We start from the raw sequence: 22352 nt of genomic DNA on the forward strand, positions 1-22352 counted from the left end.
TGGACTTTGGTAGCTTTATAGTTTTTAGAGGAACATTCATATTGTTTTCCATTAAAGTTGAGTTAATTTTCATTCCCATCAATAGTATGGAAGATGCTCTTTCTCCAATCCTTGCCAGCGAGCCTTTGGTATTTTTCTCTTTCATAATAGCTATTCTAACAGGGTGAGGTGATATCTCCTAGTGGTTTTGATCTGCATTTCCTTCGTGGCTAGTGATATTGAGCACTTTTTAATGTATTTTTTGGCCATTTGTTTTTCTTTTGAGAAATTCAGGTCCTTTACACATTTCTGAACTGGATTGCCTTTTTGCTGAGCTTTTGAGATTCTCAGTGTTTTGGATATTAACCCTTTGTCTGATGCATACTTTGCAAACATTTTCTCCTCTTCCGTAAGTCGTCTTCACTCTGTTTGCTGTGCAGAAGCTCCTTAATTTGATATAATCCCATTTGTCTTTGTTTCTGTTGCCTGTGCTTTTGTGATCTGATCCAGAAATGCATTCCCTAGCCAGGACTTGAAGTGTTTCCCCTGTTTATTTCTGGTAGAGTTGTAGTTTCAGGTCTTACATTTAAATCTTTGTTCCATTAGCCTAGCATTTTTAAGGCTCGTCCTTTTTGTGGAACATGTCAATTCTGTTCTTAAAAATTAATGAGATTTGGGGCCGGCACCATGGCTCACTTGGTTAATCCTCCGCCTGTGGCGCCGGCATCCCATATGGGTGCCGGTTCTAGTCTCAGCTGTTCCTCTTCCAGTCCAGCTCTCTGCTGTGGCCCAGGAGGGCAACGGAGGATGGCCCAAGTGGTTGGGCCCCCTGCACCCGCATGGGAGACCAAGAGGAAGCACCTGGCTCCTGGCTTCGAATCGGCACAGCGCCAGCTGTAGCAATCATTTGGGGAGTGAACCAACGGAAGGAAGACCTTTCTCTCTCTCTGTCTCACTGTCTATAACTCTACCTGTCAAATAAAAAAAAATTATTGATATTTTTTCTTGTTGAAATATAATTGACATAAAATTTCACCTAACATTTAATTCATTGTTTTTACTATTGGCCAGTCTGTGCCTATTTCACCACTATCAAATTTGAGAACGTGCACCCCCAAAAGAAGCCTTGGCTTCATTAATGGTCACTCTGCTCCCCTCCTCCTCCCCTGCCCATCCTCTGGCAACCACTGATCTTTTTGTCTCCAGGCATGTCTCTGTTCTGGGCATTTGTATCAGTGGAATCACGTGAGGTGTTACATTTTGTGTCTGGCCTCTTTCACTCAGGTAGCATGGTGTTCTCAGGCCTGAAAAGGAGTTTAGTGTGTTTCATCCATGTTGTAGCACTGATCTTCCTGCTTCCTCTTTTTCTGGCTCAGCACTCTGTTGTAGGAATGTGGACCTCAGAGTTGTTCCCGCCTATGATGGACGCTGCTGCCATGAGCACTCAGAGGCGGGTTTCTTAGGCATGGACTCAAGTTCTACTTCTCTTAGGTGTGCTGCTAAGCTAAGGATTGCTGGGTCGCACGCAAACTCCGTTTAACCTTGGGAACAGTTTAACTGATTTCAGAAGTGGCTTTCCCATTTCACACTTCCAGCTGCAGTTCCCACTTCACCCCAGTGCCTGCTTTATTCCTTGTCTGATTCGAGCCATCCTGCTGGCTGTGAGGTGGGACCACATCGCAGCTGTGATTTGTATGTCCCTGATGGCCAGTCATGTTGGCCATTTTATTGGTGTGTGTTTGGCCATTACTTTATCTTCTTTGGAAAAATATGTTTCAACACAGATTGTTACTTTCTGTGTGTTTTAAGGGAAACCAGCCTATTTTATTTTTTGAAGGAAACAGGAATTCCCTTTATTTTGTTCTGAATAGGTATTTTTAGAGGTGCTGTATTCATGGTTCAAATTCAAGTGGTCTGAAGGGTTCCACAGGGCTAAGGCCGCACCTGGGCCACCAAGTTCCCTCGCCTGCTGTTTGCCAGGCTCATGTATTTTTAATCATTCTACTGTTGACTTTTAGGTTACTTCCATTTAGTCTGACGTTAAAATAGTACCCCAGTGAATGACCGTGCATACATGAATCTCTTGAGAAAGTTCCCCAAACAGGATCACTAGGTCAGAACGGTGTGTGTCTTCTCTTTTTGCTGGTTGTTTCCAGTCTATGTTCCACCCACAGTGAGTGAGCATGCTGCTTTCCCTGTGTCCCAGCCACTACGGTGTGTTAGCAGGTTTCTTGCTCTGAGCTGATTTGTAAGTTTAACATTATTTTTCACATATTCATATCTTTTTCTCATTCTTTAGTTGATCAAAACTCCTTTTAAGGCCAGTATCTGACAGCTTTCCTCTTAAGGATCTTGCATTTAATTTATGTCAAAATTTTATTTTCCTGATTTTTATTTTATTTTTTTTTGACAGGCAGAGTGGACAGTGAGAGAGAGAGACAGAGAGAAAGGTCTTCTTTTTGTCGTTGGTTCACCCTCCAATGGCCGCTGCGGCTGGCGCGCTGCGGCCGGTGCACCGCGCTGATCCGATGGCAGGAGCCAGGTACTTATCCTGGTTTCCCATGGGGTGCAGAGCCCAAGGACTTGGGCCATCCTCCACTGCACTCCCTGGCCACAGCAGAGAGCTGGCCTGGAAGAGGGGCAATCGGGACAGAATCTGGCGCCCCGACCGGGACTAGAAGCTGGTATGCCTGCGCTGCAAGGCGGAGGATTAGCCTAGTGAGCCGCGGCGCCGGCCCATGATATTTATTTTATGTCATTAGTTATTCAGTTTTTCACTTAGATCTACCTCTGTTACCATTCCAGCTCTCTGGTAGAAAAAGGACTTAGTGATAGCAAAAAATTGGAGAGAGAAAAGTGATTTTTAAAAGGTTTTTATTTATTTAATCAATACAAATTTCATATGTACATCTTTTAGGAATATAGTGGTTCTTCCCCCAATTCCCACCTTCCCACCCCCCACTCCCATCCCACTTCCTACTCCCTCTTCCATTCCATTCTTAACTAAGATTGGTTTTAATTCACTTTATATACAGAAGACCAACTCTATAATACGAAGTAGAGAGGAAAATGATTTTAAAGATGATTCAGGGCCAGCGTTGTGGCACAGCAGGTTAAACTGTCAGCAGTGACAGCTGGCATCCCATACATCCCATATCACAGCACTGATTTGAGTCCTGACTGCTCTGCTGCCCATCAGCTCCCTGCTACTGAGTTTGGGAAGGCAGCAGAAGATGGCCTAAAGTACTTAAACTGCTGCCATCCCTGGGAATCTGGGAGAGGGCTCCTGGCTCCTGATTTTGGCTGACCCAAGATGTGGCTGTTGTAGCCATTTGGGGAGTTAAGCAGTGGATGGAAGATCTCTGTCTCTCCTCTATTATTCAGCCTTTCAAATAAAGGATTTTTTTTGTAAAGCTTCAGTGGATTTTTACCAACAGAGTATTTGTTTTCTTTGTAAAAGGTGAATGAGCCTATACACATGATTATCTTCTGCCAAATACTGTTGATAAACTTAAAAATAACCTACTGGTTTTATTAAACTTTACTACTTGTTGTGAATTCATAGGTTGCAAATAACCAGTGAAGTGCAAAACATACCAGCTTTAAGGTACCACTGAGTCAGAACTGAAAGATATTCATGGGACCAGTGCTGTGGCATAGTAGCTTAAGCCTCTGCCTGTGGGCTATATGGACACTGGTTTGTGTCTCGACTGCTCCTCTTCCAATCCAGCTCTTTCCTAATGGCATGCAGAAGCAGTAGAAGATGGCCCAAGTGCTTGGGTATCTGCACACCTGAGTGGGAGACCCAGAAGAAACTCCTGGCTTCAAATCAGTCTAACTCCAGCCATTGTGGCCATGTAGGGAGTGAACCAGTGGATAGAAGACTTTATCTGTCTTTCCCTCTCTCTGTCTGTAACTTTACCTCTCAAGTAAATAAATAAATAAATCTTTAAAAAAAATACATGGAGAGGGGCCAGCGCTGTAGCGCAGCAGGTTAATGCCCTGGCCGGAAGCACCGGCATCCCATATGGGCGCTGGATCTAGTCCTGGCTGCTCCTCTTCCAATCCAGCTCTCTGCTATGGCCTGGGAAAGCAGTAGAGGATGGCCTAAGTACTTGGGCCCCTGCATCCATGTGGGAGACCCAGAAGAAGCTCCTGGCTTTGGATCAGCGCAGCTCCGGCCGTTGTGGCTACCTGGGGAGTGAACCAGCGGATGGAAGACCTCTTTCTCTGTCTCTACCTCTCTCTGTAACTCTGCCTGTCAAATAAATAAAATAAATAAATCTTTAAAAAAAATGCATGAAGTTACAAATCCATAGCCTCAGTAACTTCATGCCTGTTGAGTCTTAGAAGAGCTCTTAAAAAAAAAAAAAAAAAGATATTCATGTGTTAAGATCTATTTTTGGAAATTAAGTGTCTTGTATGACATCTCAGAATTATATTTTTGAAAACTGAATGTGTAATATAAATATTACAGGTTGAAATAGGGAGCGAGGTGTTGGTTTTGGAGTATGGTTCTCAACTTAGATGAGCATTTAAAATACACTAGACATCTTTGAGGCTGTCTTGTCTTTGTAGGGCAGGCTTTTTTTTTTTTTTCCCCTATTTATTTATTTATTTATTTATTTCAGAGGTAGAGTTACAGATAGTGAGAGGGAGAGACAGAGAGAAAGGTCTTCTGTCTGTTGGTTCACTCTCCAAATGGGCGCAACGGCTGGAGCTGTGCCGATCCAAAGCTAGGGGCCAGGTGCTTCTTCCTGGTCTCCCATGTGGGTTCAGGGGCCTAAGCACTTGGGCCATCTTCTGCTTTCCCAGGCCTCAGCAGAGAGCTGGATTGGAAGTGGAGCAGGGGGGACTAGAACCGGCGCCCATATGGGATGCGGATGCTTCAGGCCAGGGCTTTAGCCTACTGCGCCACAGTGCCGGCCCCTCCTCCTTTCTCTTCCTTCTTTCTTTCCTTTCCTTCCTCCTTTCCTTTCCTTCCTTCTTTCTCCTCCCTCTCTCCCTCTCTCCTTCCCTCCCTTCTCTTAATTGAAAGGCAGAGTTACAGAGAGAGAGATCTTCTATCTACTGGTTCACTCCCCAAATGGCCACAACAGCCCAGTACTGGGCCAGGTTGAAACCAGGAGCCCGGAACTCCATCTGGGTCTCCCACATGGGTGGCGGGGTCCCAAACATTTAGGCCATCTTTCACTGCTTTCCCGGGTCATTAGCAGGGAACTGGATCAGAAGTGGAGAAGGGGCCCGCACTGTGGCGTACCAGGTAAAGCTGCCGCCTGTAGTGCCAGCATCTCATATGGATGTCAGTTCGAGGTCCAGCTGCTCCACTTCCGATCCAGCTCTCTGCTATGGCCTGGGAAAGCAGTAGAGGATGACCCAAGTCCTTGGGCCCCTACACCCGCGTGGGAGCTTTAAGAAGTGAAGCAGCTGGGACTCAAACTGACGTTCATCTGAGATTCGGCTCATATGGGATGTCATGGGCAGTGGCTTGACCTGCTGCACCAGGATGCTCTCCCTTGTTTCCCCCATTTTAATAATAATGAGTTTATCTCATTGGTTGGAATGACTAGAATATACCCTTTTCCTTTTTTCAGGCCAGATAATGCAGTACCAGGGGACGTGCTGGTGTTGACGAAACCCCTGGGGACACAAGTTGCTGTCGCCGTGCACCAGTGGCTGGATATTGTGAGTGAATCTTTGCTTGTGATGGGGGAGCCTGTGAAGTTTTTGGGATTGTGGTAATTTCTGTCAGAGGGTTTTGAAAATGAGGGTCTTTTGTTTTACTCCCAGGGAATTTACTATCAGTCAAGGCCTCTTTAAGATCCTCAGAATTGCCTATATTTTTATAAGTGTTTCCTGTTTTGAATCCTTGAAGTAGGTGCAGCCCAGACTGGGGCTTCCAAGATTTCCTCCCAGGATTTGAGATTTGGGCATTAGCTGCGTCTGCTTCTTTGATGCAGAGGCAGCTTCGTCTTTCACGTGTTAAACATCCCTAAAGTAATATGGAGGAGGATTTGTGGAAAGTGAGATGTTTAGGGTATAAATAAGGCCAGCATTATTGACAAGTAATTTTAGTTCTGGAGTTAGAAGGTTATTTTCTGTGGTACATTTGTCTTTTTAAACTGGTTAGTAACTCAACATTGAAATAAACATTAAAATAAATAAATTTCACGTGCAGAATAAATCTAGCCTAGGATATTTCTCCCGAGTCATTTTTTCCAGTGAGCTATAATCATACCGCAAAATTTTTTTTCATTGCTGTACAGTAACAAGTCAAATTAATAAGATTGTGATATGTTCTCACATATCTTGTGTTTAATTTCTGCAACTATCAACTGAAACTACCAGTAGTCCTGAGAAACTGTTGAAAAAGAGTAATAAATAATTTTTTGTTGTCTGTTGCCTGGGTATGTCTTAGCTCGATATGGCAGAGTAGAGAAATTCTCTGAAGCTGCCATCCACATTCTCCCTCCTGAGCCAGTGAAGCCAGAATAGTTGTTCCTTCCAGGAGAGCGACGGTGATGGCTGAGGGGCGGAGGGCTAAGATGAAGGCAGGCGTGAGTCGGGGCCGGGAAGCCAGCACCACGATGCTAGGTGTTTTGAAAGTTTTGTCCCTTCTGTGATGTTCTTTTGCGTCACCCAGGGCCGCCCTCCGTGCACGTGCAGTAGGAGCTGCTTTCATTTTGTCCATTGAGACAACTTAACTCCCAAATTCAGTGCACATGTAACACGGAAAATGAAAGCCGTCAGTTTAATGAAGGAGAACCAGGGAACCTCAAAGCTTGCTAATCACGAGGGAAAGAGGAGCGAGTTGCAGCTGGTGTCTCAGGCGACTTTGTTGCTGGCACCTCACAGTATTTAATTTTCTGTACACAGTAAGATCCATAAAACACCCAGCATAGATGACTCAGAGAAGCTGTTCTTTGTCAGAGTTTCAGAGATTCATCACATCTCCCCTTCTTGTCTTCCTCACCTCTGCTGGTATGTGTAGCCTGAAAAATGGAATAAAATTAAACTAGTGGTCACCCAAGAAGACGTGGAGCTGGCATACCAGGAGGCGATGATGAATATGGCCAGACTCAACAGAACAGGTATGAGTGGGGCCCTCGTGGGCCGCCATGGTGAACACTTGAGGCTTGTCTGCCATGTGTTTTCTCAGGTGCATACATACAGAGTACACTTTTCTCTTTAAACACGTAAAGAGAAAATCTTAGCTGCCAACCAGCCATGGGCCAGACTTGGCCAGTGACTGTAGACCTTCTGCACCTGGTCGCTGCTTGTGGTTCTGTGGCCCTCTGGCGGGAATCCAAACACATGGTGCATTCTCAGTCGAAATGGTCGTGTGTCATGTGAATTGTTGGAGAAAAGCTCGCCAAGGGAAGTGCTTGATGCAGCTCAGGGTCCTTACTGGCACTCAGGTGCACGTGGGACAGACAAGAAGGAAGCCCTTCTCGTGCGTCTCCTGAAGTCCTAACCTCTGGAGGCCAGAGCAACTGTTTGTGGAAAGCACTGGTGGGGCTGCTCCAGGTAAATGATTTGGAAGCAGACCAGCATTTAGGATGGAAATTGAGATGATTTCTCTTCTGGAAATCATAGTTTTCCTTCTTATTAACTGCATGCTCTACCAGGGGACTTGAAAAGGTTTGTGGAAACATGGAAGTAAAAGATAACGTACATTGTCCAAGAACAGGGTGTGGGGGGTATGGCATCCTTTGTAGGAACTTTGAAGAAATGTGAAGGAAGAGGAGGAGGAATAGGATGGAGAGTATCACTGTGCTCCTAAATCTGTACATATGAAATATGGGAAATTTGTTCACTTTACATAAATAAAAAAATTATTGAAAAACAACAATGAAATTTTAAAAAATCTTGTCCCTTCAAGAAAAGAAAACATTTCCTCAGTTGACTTCTTGAAATAATTCTGATTTTAAAGTTACTTTAGAAATGTAAAAGGTTTCTTTCAACATCTGCCTTTCCCCCTTACTAAAAACTTCTAATAGATACTGAATAGATACAAAGTCATCTTATCAAACAAGTGCAGTGGTTAAGGCATGACAGTGCAACACTGAGGGCCAACTGTTGTGTGTTATCAACAGGACCTGGAGTCAGAAGCTCAGAGATGCTGCCCACTCCCAATCCATCTCTTGCATCCTTGCTTATTGTTACCTGCTAAATTTTGTGTTTATTCTCTTTTACTTAAAAATATACTTAGTAGGCCGGTGCCGCGGCTCACTAGGCTAATCCTCCTCCTGCGGCGCCGGTACCCCGGGTTCTAGTCCCGGTTGGGGTGCTGGATTCTGTCCCGGTTGCCCCTCTTCCAGTCCAGCTCTTTGCTATGGCCCGGGAAGGTAGTGGAGGATGGCCCAGGTCCTTGGGCCCTGCACCCACATGGAGACCAGGAGGAAGTACCTGGCTCCTGGCTTCGGATCAGCACGGTGCACCGGCCGGAGTGACCATTTGGGAGGTGAACCAATGGAAGACCTTTCTCTCTGTCTCTCTCTCACTGTCTAATTCTGCCTGTCAAAAAAAAAAAAAAAAAAAAAAAAGTGCTTAGCAGTGGTAAGACATTGAACCTAGCAGGGTGCCTGGGTTTGTTGCCAGACTCCATCTCCTAACTCCCGCTTCCTACAGACCCTGGGAGACAGCAGTTCATGACTCAAATCATTGGGTCCTTGCCAAGCATGTGGGAGACCTGGATTGAGTTCCTGTCTCTCAGCTTCTCCTGAGCCCAGTCCCAGCCATTGTAGACATTTGAGGAATGACCCAGCAGATCAGGTCTGCTTGCTCTCTGTGTATCAAAAAACCACACACACATATATACACACACACACACACACAAAATAGTGTATAGATTTGTGTCCTTAAATAGTAAATTAGTTCCGCATTTTTTATATTTCATCCACCATCTAATATTCCCTGTTGTGTGTAGCTATAGTTCACTCATTTTCACCACTGTATAATTTTTTACTGTATGACTGACATATGAACATTTGGGTTACTGCTGTGAATTCGCTTGGCCAGGCCTTATGATACACATGCAAAAGGTCAGCCTTTCTAAAGGTGGTGCCAGGTTGTTTTCCAAAGAGTTGTACAGCACAGTATACCATGGTGCACTGCATCTTAAGAACTTTTTAATGTGTCTTATCATCTCTCTTTTTTTTTTTTTTTTTTTTTTTTTTTGCTATAAAAGAATTATATGGTAGGGCCAGCATTGTGGCAGAATGGGTTAAGCCACCACCCTCAGTACCGGCATCCCATTGGACATTGGTTCAAGATCTGGCTGCTCCACTTCCAGTCATTCTCACTGCTAATGTACCTGAGAAAGCAGTAGAAGATGGCCCAAGTCCCTGGGCTTCTGCGTTCATGTGGGAGACCTGGCGGAAGCTCCTGGCTCCTGGTTTTGGCCTGGCCCAAAACTAGTCCTGGCTGATGCCATCATTTGGAGAGTGAACCAGCAGATGGAAGATCTCTCTCCCTTTCCCTCTCTGTATAGGTCTTTCAAATAAGTAAATATTTAAAAAAACAATCTTTAAAAAAATATTATATACTGATCATAGAGAAGGTTTTAGAAATTGGGAGAGAAAGTTTTCCATAGTCCCACCTTCCAAAAATAATTTTTTTATTCAAAAGACAAAGATCATCTCCCATCCATTGGTTCACTCTCAGATACCCACAACAGCTGGGACTGGGCCAGACAAAGCTGGGTGCCTGGAACACATTGCTTGAGCCATCACCTGCTGCCTCCTAGGGTGTGCATTAGCAGGAAGCTGGAATTGGAAGTGGAGCTGGAACTCAGATGCAGGCACTGTGAAATGGGACTGCATGTGTCCCAAGCAGTGTCTTTTTTTTTTTTTTTTTTGACAGGCAAAGTAGACAGAGAGAAAGGTCTTCCTTTTCCATTGATTCACCGCCCCCAATGGCCACTACGGCCGGTGCACCGTGCTGATCCGAAGCCAGGAGCCAGGTGCTTCTCCTGGTCTCCCATGCGGGTGCAGGGCCCAAGCACTTGGGCCATCCTCCACTGTACTCCCGGGCCAAGCAGAGAGCTGGACTAGAAGAGGAGCAGCTGAGACAGAGTCCGGCGCTCCAACTGGGACTAGAACCCGGTGTGCCAGCACTGCAGGTGGAGGATTAGCCAATAGAGCCATGGCGCTGGCCCCAAGCAGTGTCTTAATTGCTGTGCTGAGTGCCTGCCCGAAATGTGCATTTGATTTAATGTTTTTATTACTCTTTCAAAACTCTTGCAGCTTCCTGCGAGTGCACATCCTGGGAGGGTGAAGTGGTTGGGCCCCTGCCACTCTCATGGGAAACCTGGTTTGGTTTGAATGCCTGGCCGTGGCCTAGCCCCAGCCCCAACCATTCTGGGAGTGAACCCGTAGGTGGTAGCTTGCTCTCTTTCTTTCTCTCTGAAATAAAAAAGGGAGGAGGGGGAAGGGTAGGGGAGAAAGACTAACAGACTCCTCATTGAAGTTTTACTGATGGCAAATTACCATGAGATGTTCCGCATTGTATGTCATCAGGGAAATGCAAATTAAAACAGCGAGATACTACTATGTTTAGAGTGACTAAAATCCAAAACACTGACAACACCAAATGCTGGCAAATAGGTGGAGCAATAGGAATTCCCAGTCTTGCTGGTGGGAGTACAGAATGCTTCGGCCACTTTGGAGAGCAGTTTCGCCTTAGAACACTAAGTATTACTGTTTGAGTCAGCAGTTGTACTCCCATAGGAGTTGCAAACTGTGTCCACATGAAAACCTGCTTATTCATAATTACCAAAACCTGGAAGCAACCAAGATGTCCTTTAGTCACGAATAGACAAGCCAGCAGTCACATGTGTGCTATGGAGTATTACTCAGTAGGAAAAAGAAAAGAATTATCTAGCCATGAAAGGGCAAGAGGGGAACTTAAATCCATGTTAGTAAGTGAAAGAAGCCAATCTGAAAAGGCCACTTGCAGTATGATTCCTACTGTGTGACAGTCTTGAAAAGACAACTATAGGGACAGTGAAAAGATCCAGGGAGTGGTGGAGGGATTTTGGGGCCAGTGAGATTATTCCGTATGATACTATGCTGTTAGATACATGTCATTGTAGATTGGCGAGTAGCCAGACACTGTCCAGTGACACTGACACACAAGTGAACCTTAGTGTAAAGGATGGGCTTGCACTGTAGTGTGCTAGTGGGAACTGCAGACACCACGCTGACGCCAGTTGTTGGCACGGGAAGCTAATGGCAACTCTGCTCTCTACCCACTTTCAACCGAAATGTGCTCCCCTAAAAATAAAGCTTTTTTATAGGCATTTATACAGATGTTGGTCCTCGAGTTGCAGGCCAGAGGTCTGCAAAATCAAGCCTATTCAGTATTTTATATGAAAAACTGAAAAGGAAACAAGCTTCTAGGCAATTCACCTTTAGGGAGAGTACCTTGAAAAAAAATTTTTTTTTTTTTAATTTGAGAAGTGGAGTTACAGACAGAGGGAGAGGCAGAAAGAAAGGTCTTCCATCTGCTGGTTCACTTCCCAAATGGCCACAATAGCTGGGGCGAGGCCTTTCCGAAGCCAGGAGCTTATTCCATGTCTCCCATGTGGGTGCAGGAGCCCAAGGACTTGGACCATCTTCCACTGCTTTCCAAGCCATAGAAGAGAGCTGGATTGGAAGTGGAGCAGCTGGGAAATGAACTGGGATGAGGCACTGCAGGTGGAGGCTTAGCCCACTACATCACAGCTCCGACCTGCCGGGCATTACAAAAGTCCCACTCTTGGATTTTAGGATGCTTTTGGCAGGTTTGCCTTCCACCAAGATGATAATTCCTGTTAGAGGTTTTTGGGTTTACTACAGTATCACTTCATCGCACTTTGATTGCAGCTGCTAATGGGTTCCAAGAGGTTCAGATTGTAGTAAGTCAGTTTGAGAGTTTTGCTGCGGTTTTTGGTTGACTTTATAATACTGCATTTTTGCTACTCATGTGGCATCTCCCTGAGGAAGGAAGAGTTTTCTGATCAGTAGCAGGATTCTGAGTTAAGGGCAGATGTGTTTTCTCAGTCACCTCTCTGCACACTCTCAGCTGCAGGACTGATGCACACGTTCAACGCACATGCGGCCACTGACATTACAGGCTTCGGGATCCTGGGCCACGCACAGAACCTAGCCAAGCAGCAGAGGAACGAGGTGTCGTTTGTGATCCACAACCTTCCTGTGCTGGCCAAGATGGCTGCTGTGAGCAAGGCCTGTGGAAACATGTTTGGCCTCATGCATGGGACCTGCCCGGAAACATCAGGTACAAGGGTGTGGGTCCAGTCTGTGCATGTGACCCCACTTTGAGGTCAGTCCCCTGTGGCCGTGGCAGCCTCCTGCTGTGTATGGGCTTCCAGGCCCAGCAGCCTGTGTGTGACTGAGCTGCTTCATTGGGACTGTCCTGTGTTCTTTTTGACATCAGAATCTGGTGATGGATGGGAGAGGGCGAATATTTGGAGGAATGATGGTCTGGACTAGAACTTAGGTATGTGGCAGCATATACTCTTTCATGAGTCTTAGATTTTAAAAAACGCCAGAGCACATTCGTGGTTAAGATGAGGGATCCTCTTGTTTGTATGGACTTCAGTGTAGCTCCCATTCCGGAGCCCTAACCACCTTTCTCCTATGTAGCTTTAATCGTTCACAGATTGATTGTTTTCGCCATTTTGAGGTTTTGTTGTAGAAGTGTTTATTTAATAAAGTGGAGCTGACTGAGAACTTGCTGAACCGCTGTTCAGGATAGACCAGGCATCTGAGTTGAACAGAAGGTGCAGGTTGCTGCAGGCCCAGTGAGGTGTTGGTCTGGGTGGAAGTGTCTGTAGACACACAGAGGTGGAGAAGCTGCTCTTGTAGTGTCACAACTAATGGTCCCTCTTTATTCCTTTGCCAGGAGGCCTCCTAATCTGTTTACCACGTGAGCAAGCAGCTCGGTTCTGTGCAGAGATAAAGTCCCCCAAATATGGTGAAGGTCACCAAGCATGGATTATTGGGATTGTAGAGAAGGGCAACCGTACCGCCAGGATCATAGACAAGCCCCGGATCATCGAAGTTGCGCCGCAAGTGGCCACTCAAAACGTGAACCCCACACCCGGTGCCACTTCTTAATTTAGACAGCAGTAGCTACTCGGTTTTGTTTTTAAATAGATCTATTTCCTTTCTCATCACTTCAATTAAAGACTATAAGCAACAACAAAAATCTCATTGTGTCTACACATCTGGTGACCTGAGGTCGATTTGTGAGTGGATACAATTAATAAAATAAAATCCATGGCCTTTTTTTCCTGTTACATTAACTGAAGATGCACCTACTCTTGAGGCAGCTTCTGAGTTGAGAATTATATTGTTATCCAATACTGTTGATTCATTTTGAATCTTTAGACACTTATCTCTCGCCGCATAGGCTCTTTCTAAAGGTGCTTTCACACAGCACAGACGTTACCAGTAGTGGTGTCAGGTAGCAGTTCTTGTCTTTTCATTTGATGTGTATTTATCATATAAGCCTGATCTTTTTTCAAGCATCTTGAATGGCGTCTGGAAAGATGGAATTGGTAAGTGAGAATGACGGCTTCTGAGCTGCAGGAGGGTTGCATGGTTCCTTTGAGTCTTATCATCCTAGAGCATGTCTTTGGCCCAGGACATTCTCCAATAGTGCATTCAGTTCCACAAGTCGAGTGCTTCACTCTGCATGGAAAGCACTTAGAAGACAAAAAAAGAAATTTTATTTCTTTTTTTTTTTGTAGCGTTCCTGATATTTACAGTAGCATCATTAACTGTTTTCTTTGTTGACAGCAAAAAAGGATACTTTTTGCAATGTAATTAGTTGTTCTATAGAGCAATGAGGAATTGCCTTCCCGAAGAGGGTTCGTGTATAATACTCATTTACAATTCAATATATAATTACGCAAATAATTTTTAAATAGAATCAGTAATAAAGACTGTTGTGTGGATGGTAGTGTTTAATACATTTTATATTTTGTATAGTGATTGCCAGTCTTTTGTTAAAATCAGCAGCTATTTAGCCTAATTCTTAGCATTATTTTGCCCTTGGCACCAGTCCTTTTTTTTGTGCACGCTTTTTGTGATCTGTGTTAAAAATCAACATTGCTAACATTACAGCTTGAACTTAAACTTGTTATTCAAATAAATATTTAATTTTTTTAATTGCTCTTGTATAATCAGATGCCCCTTTTACTATTATTTTAGAAGCATCGGGAGGGTTTTGCCTAAAGTACAATTTATGGGGGAAAACTAGATTTTAGTTTTATAAAACTTTTAAGTCTTTCACGGGACCTATATTTTCTTGAATTGAATTTTGTAGTTCTAGAAACAATAGGGTATCTAAATGGGTGTTGACTGTCTGGCTTAAAATCAGAGGCTTCCTTATATTTTCACCCAGTAAACAAGCAGGGGGGACTACTGTGGGGTGAACCGTGGGCGAAGCGTGGGGCACCGAGCCCCTGAGTGTCTGTCGGAGAAAGCGCCGCGTCTCTCCCAGGGCCTGAACACTTCCTGCTCCGGGCACCAGAGCTGCACTTGCACACCCATCCACTTGTTGCCCAAGGCTCCGTCACCGGGAAGGGGAGGCTCCCTGGAAGAGGTGTTACCTGGACGAGCCCTCCCGTGGGAACCGAGGCAGCCCCTCTGCACCAGCGCCTGGACTGCAGCCCTGTGTGGCGGCTGGTGTGTGAGAGGCTGCTGCAGAACTGAAGCTAACAGGATGTTTCACAGGCATTTATACAGACGTTGGTCCTTGAGCCGCAGGCCAGTGGTCTGCAAAATAAAGTGTGCTGGAAACCTCTGAGTAAGCAAGCGTCATGTTGAGCTTTCTTTGTTAATGGGTCGCTGAGTCTGAACTTCTTGAGTTACAGTGTTTGGGTGGAGGGCCTGTTGAGGGGGTGAGCTCAGTGGATTCTGCACTTGAGGGATGAAGATTTACATTTAGAGAGAGCACTGTTGGCTACTCAGCGGGCTGTGTGGCTCATGGGGCCCCAGGAGGAAGAACTGATCTTTAAGGTGGTCCTTCCCGGTGAGCCCAGATGCGCGGGTGTTAGAATGACCTGGGGTGTTTGTCCAAAGGCACACTCCTGGCTGCATCCCAGGCCAGAGAGCATTGCTGAGGGGGTTGGGACCACAGAGTCTCTGCCCACTTAAGTCAGAACCACCGATCTCAAGAGGAAATTTACAAAGGGAGGTAAGGAAGAGACAGTGCACTTGGCTTTCCCAAGACATTATTCAGGAATTCTTTTAGATCTTGACCATTCTGTTTGTAGTTCCCACATCTGAGCTGTGGCACTTTAAAACTTCACACTGAGGGGCCGGCGCTGTGGCGCAGCGGGTTAAAGCCCCAGCCTGCAGCGCCAACATCCGATGTGGGCACCAGTTCGAGTCCGGATTGCTCCACTCCTGTCCAGCTCTCTGCTATGGCCTGGGACAATAGAAGATGGCCCAAGTCCTTGGGCCCCTGCACCCATGTGGGAGGCCCAAAGAAGCTGCTGGCTCCTGGCTTCGGAAAGGCCCAGCTCCAGCGATTGTGGACATTTGGGGAATGAACCATCTGATGGAAGACCTCTCTCTATCTCTGCCTCTCCTCTCTGTGTAACTCTGACTTTCAAATAAATGTCTTTAAATTAAAAAAAAAATTCACACTGAAGTATGTTCATCTTGGTATGCTAATTTGTTTTCTGTAAAGTCTAGGAAACAGTTGCATCCAAAATCATAGAGTTAGAATGCACGGAATTGCACAGAATCAGTACATACAACCAGAGGAGGCTGGATCCTGTGGGGTCATGACTTGGGAAGGAATAGTAGAGCTTAGCCAGTTCTTTGCACAAGCTGTGTTGAGGCACTCAGTACAAGGCAAGTCAAAATATTGCTTAAGCAGTACTTACCTACACAGTACCTTGTCTTTTTGGCTCAGTATCTTGGATTAACTTAGTTTATTGTAGTCCTCCAAGTCGTGTGCCTTAGGGTGAATAAATGCCAGTGTTTTGCATTGTTCTGATGTGTCAGTCAACTGCTTTCAAGCTCAAGTGAGCACCTTTACAAGAGTTAGACCCAAGTCCCCCCTCTAACTGTGGAGACCGGAATAGCTACATCATTCTTTATTAAAGCAACACTTTTTATTTTTTAAATTAATTTATTATTTGAAAGTGTTACCGAGAAGGAGAGGGAGAGAAAGATCTTCCATCTACTGGTTCACTCTCCAGATGGCCACAATGGCCAGGGCTGGGCCTGGTTGAATCCAGGAGCTTCTGGATCTCCCACATAGTTGCAGGGGTCCAAGCACTTGGGCCATCTGCTTTCCCAGGCGCATCAGCAGGGAGCTGGATTGGAAGAGCAGCTGGAAATCGAACCACAGCCAATATGTGGTGTGGATGCCACAGGTTACACGATACACCACTGCGCCAGCCCTCTGTGAGGTTTGTTTAAGTATCTTGTATATGTGTGTGTCCTTGAGCTGCTTTCTGCAGCCACCCCACCCCTTCTCTCTAGCTTAGGAAATAGTTGCATAAAAACAATTTGAACAGTAATTTGTATTTTGACTCATTAAAAATCCACGTGAGGGGAGTGGGTGTTCGGTGCAGTGGTGAAGCCGCCACTGCAGACACCACATCCCATATTGGAGTCCCGGCTCCATTTCTCATCCAGCTCCTGCAGCCTGAGAAGGAAGCAAAGGATAGCTCAGGTACTTCCGTCCCAGGTGAAGTTCATGGTGCAGGACTTTGGCCTAGTCCTGGCTGTTAAACAGGCATTGTGGAGTGAAACAGTGGGTGGAAGGTCTCTCTTTCAAATAAAATGCAAATACTTTTTTAAAAGCAATCCACAGGAGGGAGCAGGTATTTGGCCTAATGGTGACAATGATAATGCCCATGTCCCATATCAAAGTGCCTGGGTTCAGCTCCCAGCTCCTGACTCCATCTTCCTGCTAATGCAGACCCTGGGAAGGTGGTGGTGGTGGCTCAAGTAATTAGGTTCCTGCCACCCATGTGGGAGGAGCCAAGCCCCTGGCTCCAGCCCCAGCCATTGCAGACTCAGGGAGTGAACAAGCAGATGGGAGTACTCTGCCTCACTGCCCCTCAAATAATTAAACAATAAAATGAACTCTGATTCTTTTTTTTTTGACAGGCAGAGTGGACAGTGAGAGAGAGAAAGGTCTTCCTTTTGCTGTTGGTTCACTCTCCAATGGCCGCTGCGGCTGGCGCACCGCGCTGATCCAATGGCAGGAGCCAGGTACTTATCCTGGTCTCCCATGGGGTGCAGGGCCCAAGCACCTGGGCCATCCTCCACTGCACTCCCTGGCCACAGCAGAGAGCTGGCCTGGAGGAGGGGCAACCGGGACTAGAACCCAGTGTGCCGGCACCGCAAGGCGGAGGATTAGCCTAGTGAGCCACGGCACCAGCCTGAACTCTGATTCAAGTACTGGCTGCTCTGTTTCCAATTCAACTCCCTGCCAGTGTGCCTGGGAAAGCAGCCTAAGATGGCCCAAGTGTTTGGGCCCCTGACCCAATGGGAGACTTGGATTGTAGTTCCTGTTTCATTGCAGCTATTTGAGAAGTGACCAGTGGATGGAGGATCTCTGTGTCACTCTACCTTTCAAATAAATAAATAAAAGTCTTTTAAAAAAAGAATCCTTATGAATTATGCAGGTACTAAACATGGCAGGAATCACAACAAAAATCCAAATTCTGTTGAGAACATGGGGAGTGTTAGATCCTCTCTGTTTAAATCTATCATTTGACGTGAGGATGGGAGTGGGTGGATTAGACAGGCCTTCCTTTAATGTGAATTAGCTGGTAAGAAAGGACGGTGCTGGGTGTCCAGATGTGTTCAAGCATCGCTGGCATCCAGGCTTGCTGTAGGTGGTGAGGGCAGGGGAGGCAGGGCTCGGAGCTGCTCTCTAGGCCCCCTGTGTGGTCCAGTTCCTGAAATGCTCATTGGTTGCATTTTGCCACATTCGTTCTCTCCATGTAGAACACATGTGCCTGGGCAGAGCCAGTTGTGGGAGTCAGGTGCAGACAGCAGGACCCTCTGGTAATCCGATTGTCTTGCACCCAGCCACATGTTTTCAAGGCAGTTTTTAAGGTTTTTGGGGAAGCATACCAGAGAGTTTCTGGAGTATAAGAGAATTCACACGAGCACAGCTAAGAAGCACTGGAGGGGGGCTGGAACCTACAAAAACCGCACATGCTGTAGATACTGCTGGGCAACTTGCTGCTGTTCACTCACATGCTGGACCTGACAGCCTGGCTGTTTAGTGAGAGAAAGGGCCCCATTCATTTCAGCCTGGTCACCCCGTTGTCTGGGCTGTAGGGTACTCCCGTCACTGAGATGCAGAGTGAACATGCTTCTGCCTGCTCCGTAAGATGTCTCAGTTCCCTCACCTGGCGTTTTGTTGAACACTAATCGTTGAGATGTTGAAAACCTGCAGCTTGTACTGCCTTGCCCCAGCTATCAGATCTGAGGATTATTAGATAGTAGCTCTCTCCTTAGCCCTCTGTGCCTTAAGCACCAAGTGTTCAAGGACTATTACTGTTTGCTTTCTAATCTGCAGTGTTTTAATGGAAATGTGAATTATTAAAAAAAAAATAAAAGCCAGAAGACTTGAGTAACAAAGCTATTGAGCTGTCACTAATTTTTTCTCACCACAGACAAGGAAATTCTCCAAAGTCCCCATCTCACCTGTTAAGAACAGGAAAGTGATGGAAATGCAAAAGAAACATCCATCCTTGAATCCCTAGAACCACTGCTTCTCAGAAGGTAAGGGGTGAGCAATGCGGGTGAGAACAGAGGCCTGCGTTCCTTTTCCATCACTGGGGTAGCCTGTTCCTACACAGTAGGGTGGCTTCAAACCACGCTAGTTGTTGTGTTACAGTTCTGTAGACTGTTCAACTAGGACCTGGGTGGAAGTCACGTAGGAGCAGGCATCCAAGGGGATAGCCTTGCCTTTCCCTTTCCAGCTTCCAGAGTGTGCCTGGGTTCCTTTCCTTTGGCCCCTTCCATCCTCAAAACCAACATTGTTAGCATCTCTGGCCCGCTTTCCATCAACATTATGGACTCTTGATGACATTGGGTCCACTCAGAGAATCCAGGTTCATCTCCCCGTATCAAGTCCTTACCCTTGTTTTCTGGGTACCAGGACACGGGCATATCTGGAGGGACCTAACACCCATGGGGAGCTCCAGCAAGGCAGAGATTTTTGCAGCTACGAAACAAAGCTCTTGGCTTAAACCCAGCACTGAAAATGTGCTTATGTAACCATTCCAAGTAGGGGCTAGCAGGCAGGAAGCTCTCTGTGCCACCAGCTGCCAAGCCTGTGTGCAGACCAATGGGCCACCAGGCAGGGTGTGCACAATCGACTTTCGCACGGTACAAGGATCACCTGGCAGTTGGTGACTGATACTTGAGAAGCATCACATGTTCTAAGGGTCTGCCTCTGCTGGTTTAGAGTGTCTCTGATGCACAGTCAGACTTCCAGAGTCTGTCTGCCTGTTTGTCTCTCTCTCTCTCTCCACACACACACCCTTTAACTTGATTCTTGGTTTCCAGAGGGCTGGGCACTCGCTGTAATATCTTGAATTCCATCAGGGGCCACCCATGCCTTGACTTCCCTTTCAGTAATGCCCTCAGAGGCCACAGGTGTAAGGTGGCAACATCACAAAATGAACCTGTGTATCCTTGAATCACTGCTTGAGCAAGAGGCACTGAGCAGTCAACTTTTATTGTGTTGGGCCATTAAGATTCCAAAGTTTGCCTGTTCTTACAACAGAGCTTAACCTGCTCTGACTAACAGAAATAAACAAGCCATTCACAAATAAACACCAGTGTAGAGAGGAAAAAATGTTTGTTCAGTCTCACTAAACAGACAAATGAAAACAACAGGAAATCTGTCTCTTTTTTGCAAAGATTTAAACGTGCCTAAGACTTAGGGTTTCCTTATTAATGTTCATCCATGAGAGCATGGTGGAGAGTAATCTGGAAATTAAAATACTTAACAGCCTCTGACTAGCAATTCTACATCAAAGTATTTATCCCAGGGGGCTGGCATTGTGGCACAGCCGGTTAAGCTGCTGCCTGGAATACCAGCAGCCCATATCAGAGCACTGATTTGAGTCCTGGCTGCTCTTCTTCCTATCCAGCTCTCAATAATGTGCCTGGGAAAGCAGTGGAAGATGGCCCAAACATTCGGCCCTCTACCTCCCACATGGGAGACCCAGATGGAGCTCCTGGCTTGGTCTAACCCAGCCCCAACTCTTGGGGCCATTTGAGGAGTGAACCAGTAGATGGAAGAGCTCTTATCTCTCCCTCTCTGTCGCTCTGCCTTTCCAGTAATTAAAATAAAACTTAAAAAAAAAATCCCCGTGAGGAAATAGTCATGTGAGCTTGCAACAGTAAAATGTCAGCATATTCAGTGTTGTTCTTTATAATTGAAGAAAGAGGGGTGGCCTGGGCTAACTGTAAGTTTCCAGGACAAAACACGATGAAGTAATCAGAAATGGTTGCCCACATGCCATTTCGGAGTGCCTGGGTTCAAGTCCCAGCGTTGCTACAAATTCTAGCTTCCTGCTCATGCTGGGAATAGCTCAAGTACGTGGGTCCCTGCCACCCACATGAGACCTGGATTGATATCCTGGCTCCCAGTGTAGACCTGGCCCAGGCCTAGCTGTTTCAGGGCCTTGGGGAGTAAGCAGACAGATCTCTGTCTTTTTCTATCTCTGCATTTCAAATAAATAAATACTTTTTAAAAATTAGGTCTTTATATGGCATTTAATAATAGAGAAATTGTCACAATATGTTTATAACTTGATAATTTTTAAAAATGTATGTGATATAAGTAGAAAAAAAGATTGGAAAGAATAGTATCAGTTATCCATAGGTGGTGAAATTAAGAATGGCTTTAGTTTTGGGGTTATTTTTTAAATTAACAAATTGTTAGGGAGCATACATGATTACCGTCAAACTGTTAAAAATAATGAAAAGTTAAACTATTTATAATTTTATATCCTGTGAAATTCAGTTTTTAGAGACTATTTGTTAATGGTAGAATGCTTATGCTATAATGTAAGATGAAGAATAATATTTGAAGAGGTCGGTGTTGTGGCATAGTGGGTTAAGCCACCACCTGTGATTCTGGCATCCCGTACGGGTGCTGGATCAAGTCCTGGCAGCTCCACTTCCAATCCAGCTCCCTGCTGATGGCCTGGGAAAGTAGCGGAGGATGGCCCAAGTGCTTGGGCCCCTGCCAAACATGTAGGAGACCTGGATGGAACTCCTGGTTCCTGGTGGCCTGGCCCAGCCCAGCTGTTGCAGACATTTGGCAAGCGAAGCAGCAGATGAAAGATCTCTCTCTCTCTCTCATCTCTGTGCCTTTGAAGTAAATAAAAATAAAATAAAATGAAAACCCTTTACAACGGTGATGTAAGTAAGTATGATTGTTACCAAGAAGAAAGTGCAGAGGAAGGAGCAAGGCAGCACGTTCATCCCCGGGGCTCCCAGGTCCCGGGGCCCTGGCTTTGTGGGCAGTCGGCAGTCGCGTGGCAGCCCCTGTGTCCTGCCACACAGTCTCTCTGATCCCAGGCTCCCTGCCCTTTGTTAGGCTCCAGTTAGACCCCTCTGAGTGGCCTTGACAGGCCCTTTTCCCCTGCCTGGCGGGTGAGCCCTTGGCTCTCACGGGTCATTGCTTGTGCCCCTCTCTCTCCCGGTGCTTTGTCACCAGCCCTGCAGACAGCTGGCACTCCACAGCTGCGTGAGGTTTCACCCGTTGCTTTATCTTCAGCCCCACGCTGGATGATTGATTTACCCCATCCTCTTGCTATGTCTCACTCCAAATAATTCTGTAAGTGATAATTTTATTCTTCCATCTTCTCCTGGATTTATGTGCATGCATATTCTTGGTTTCTATTTGATGCTGCATCACACATCATCTGAGTTCTTCGGGATTACTCTCATCATGGCTGCCATCAGAAACAGGCTGGAGAAAAATCAGTTTCTATCCCTCTGTATGCAAAAGATTGAGAGGAAATGTGTCCTCGAACCACCACGTACCGCTTAGTTGTGTTTGTGCTATTGGAAATGTCTTTATCCTGTTTTTTTAAAATTATTCTTACATGAGAACACCTCAATTTTTGTTGCAGAACTGAAATTGTAATTCAGATCTAAAGGAATGGCAGTAAACGGGAAGCATATGTGTTGTGTGTGCGAGTGTGTGAGTGTGCATGAGTGTGACTTTTCCCTTCTTAGTCCCTTCCTCCCCACCCCTTCTTCACCACCAAATACCACAAATCCACCATTCTCAACAGGATGGGGGTGGGGTGGGGAGCAGGGGCATGTCAAATCACCCAGAGAGATTTTTGTTGTGGT

At 45.9% G+C, this 22352-nt stretch overlaps 2 protein-coding genes across 11 annotated transcripts in view; both read left to right on the forward strand.

The window, feature by feature from the left end:
* SEPHS1 (selenophosphate synthetase 1) overlaps window positions 1-14156 on the forward strand; it is a 29800-nt gene extending 15644 nt beyond the window's left edge. For all 10 annotated transcript variants that reach the window (XM_070055665.2, XM_089311733.1, XM_070055667.2 and 7 more), the window contains 4 exons: window positions 5574-5664; window positions 6971-7070; window positions 12046-12258; window positions 12886-14156. In XM_070055665.2, the coding sequence (XP_069911766.1) occupies window positions 5574-5664; window positions 6971-7070; window positions 12046-12258; window positions 12886-13100 (619 nt within the window). In that variant the 3' untranslated portion in view covers window positions 13101-14156. The remainder of the gene's footprint in view (window positions 1-5573; window positions 5665-6970; window positions 7071-12045; window positions 12259-12885) is intronic.
* Window positions 14157-14391: 235 nt separating this feature from the next.
* The window catches only part of LOC138843056 (phytanoyl-CoA dioxygenase, peroxisomal), a 35908-nt gene continuing 27947 nt past the window's right edge, over window positions 14392-22352 (forward strand). The window contains exons 1-2 of the mRNA XM_089311734.1: window positions 14392-14796; window positions 18644-18752. The gene's annotated coding sequence lies outside the window, so the exon portion shown is untranslated. The remainder of the gene's footprint in view (window positions 14797-18643; window positions 18753-22352) is intronic.

This window comes from Oryctolagus cuniculus, chromosome 13 (assembly GCF_051225735.1).
Source record: "Oryctolagus cuniculus isolate XC-2025 breed Fujian yellow rabbit chromosome 13, ASM5122573v1, whole genome shotgun sequence".
NCBI lineage: Eukaryota > Metazoa > Chordata > Mammalia > Lagomorpha > Leporidae > Oryctolagus > Oryctolagus cuniculus.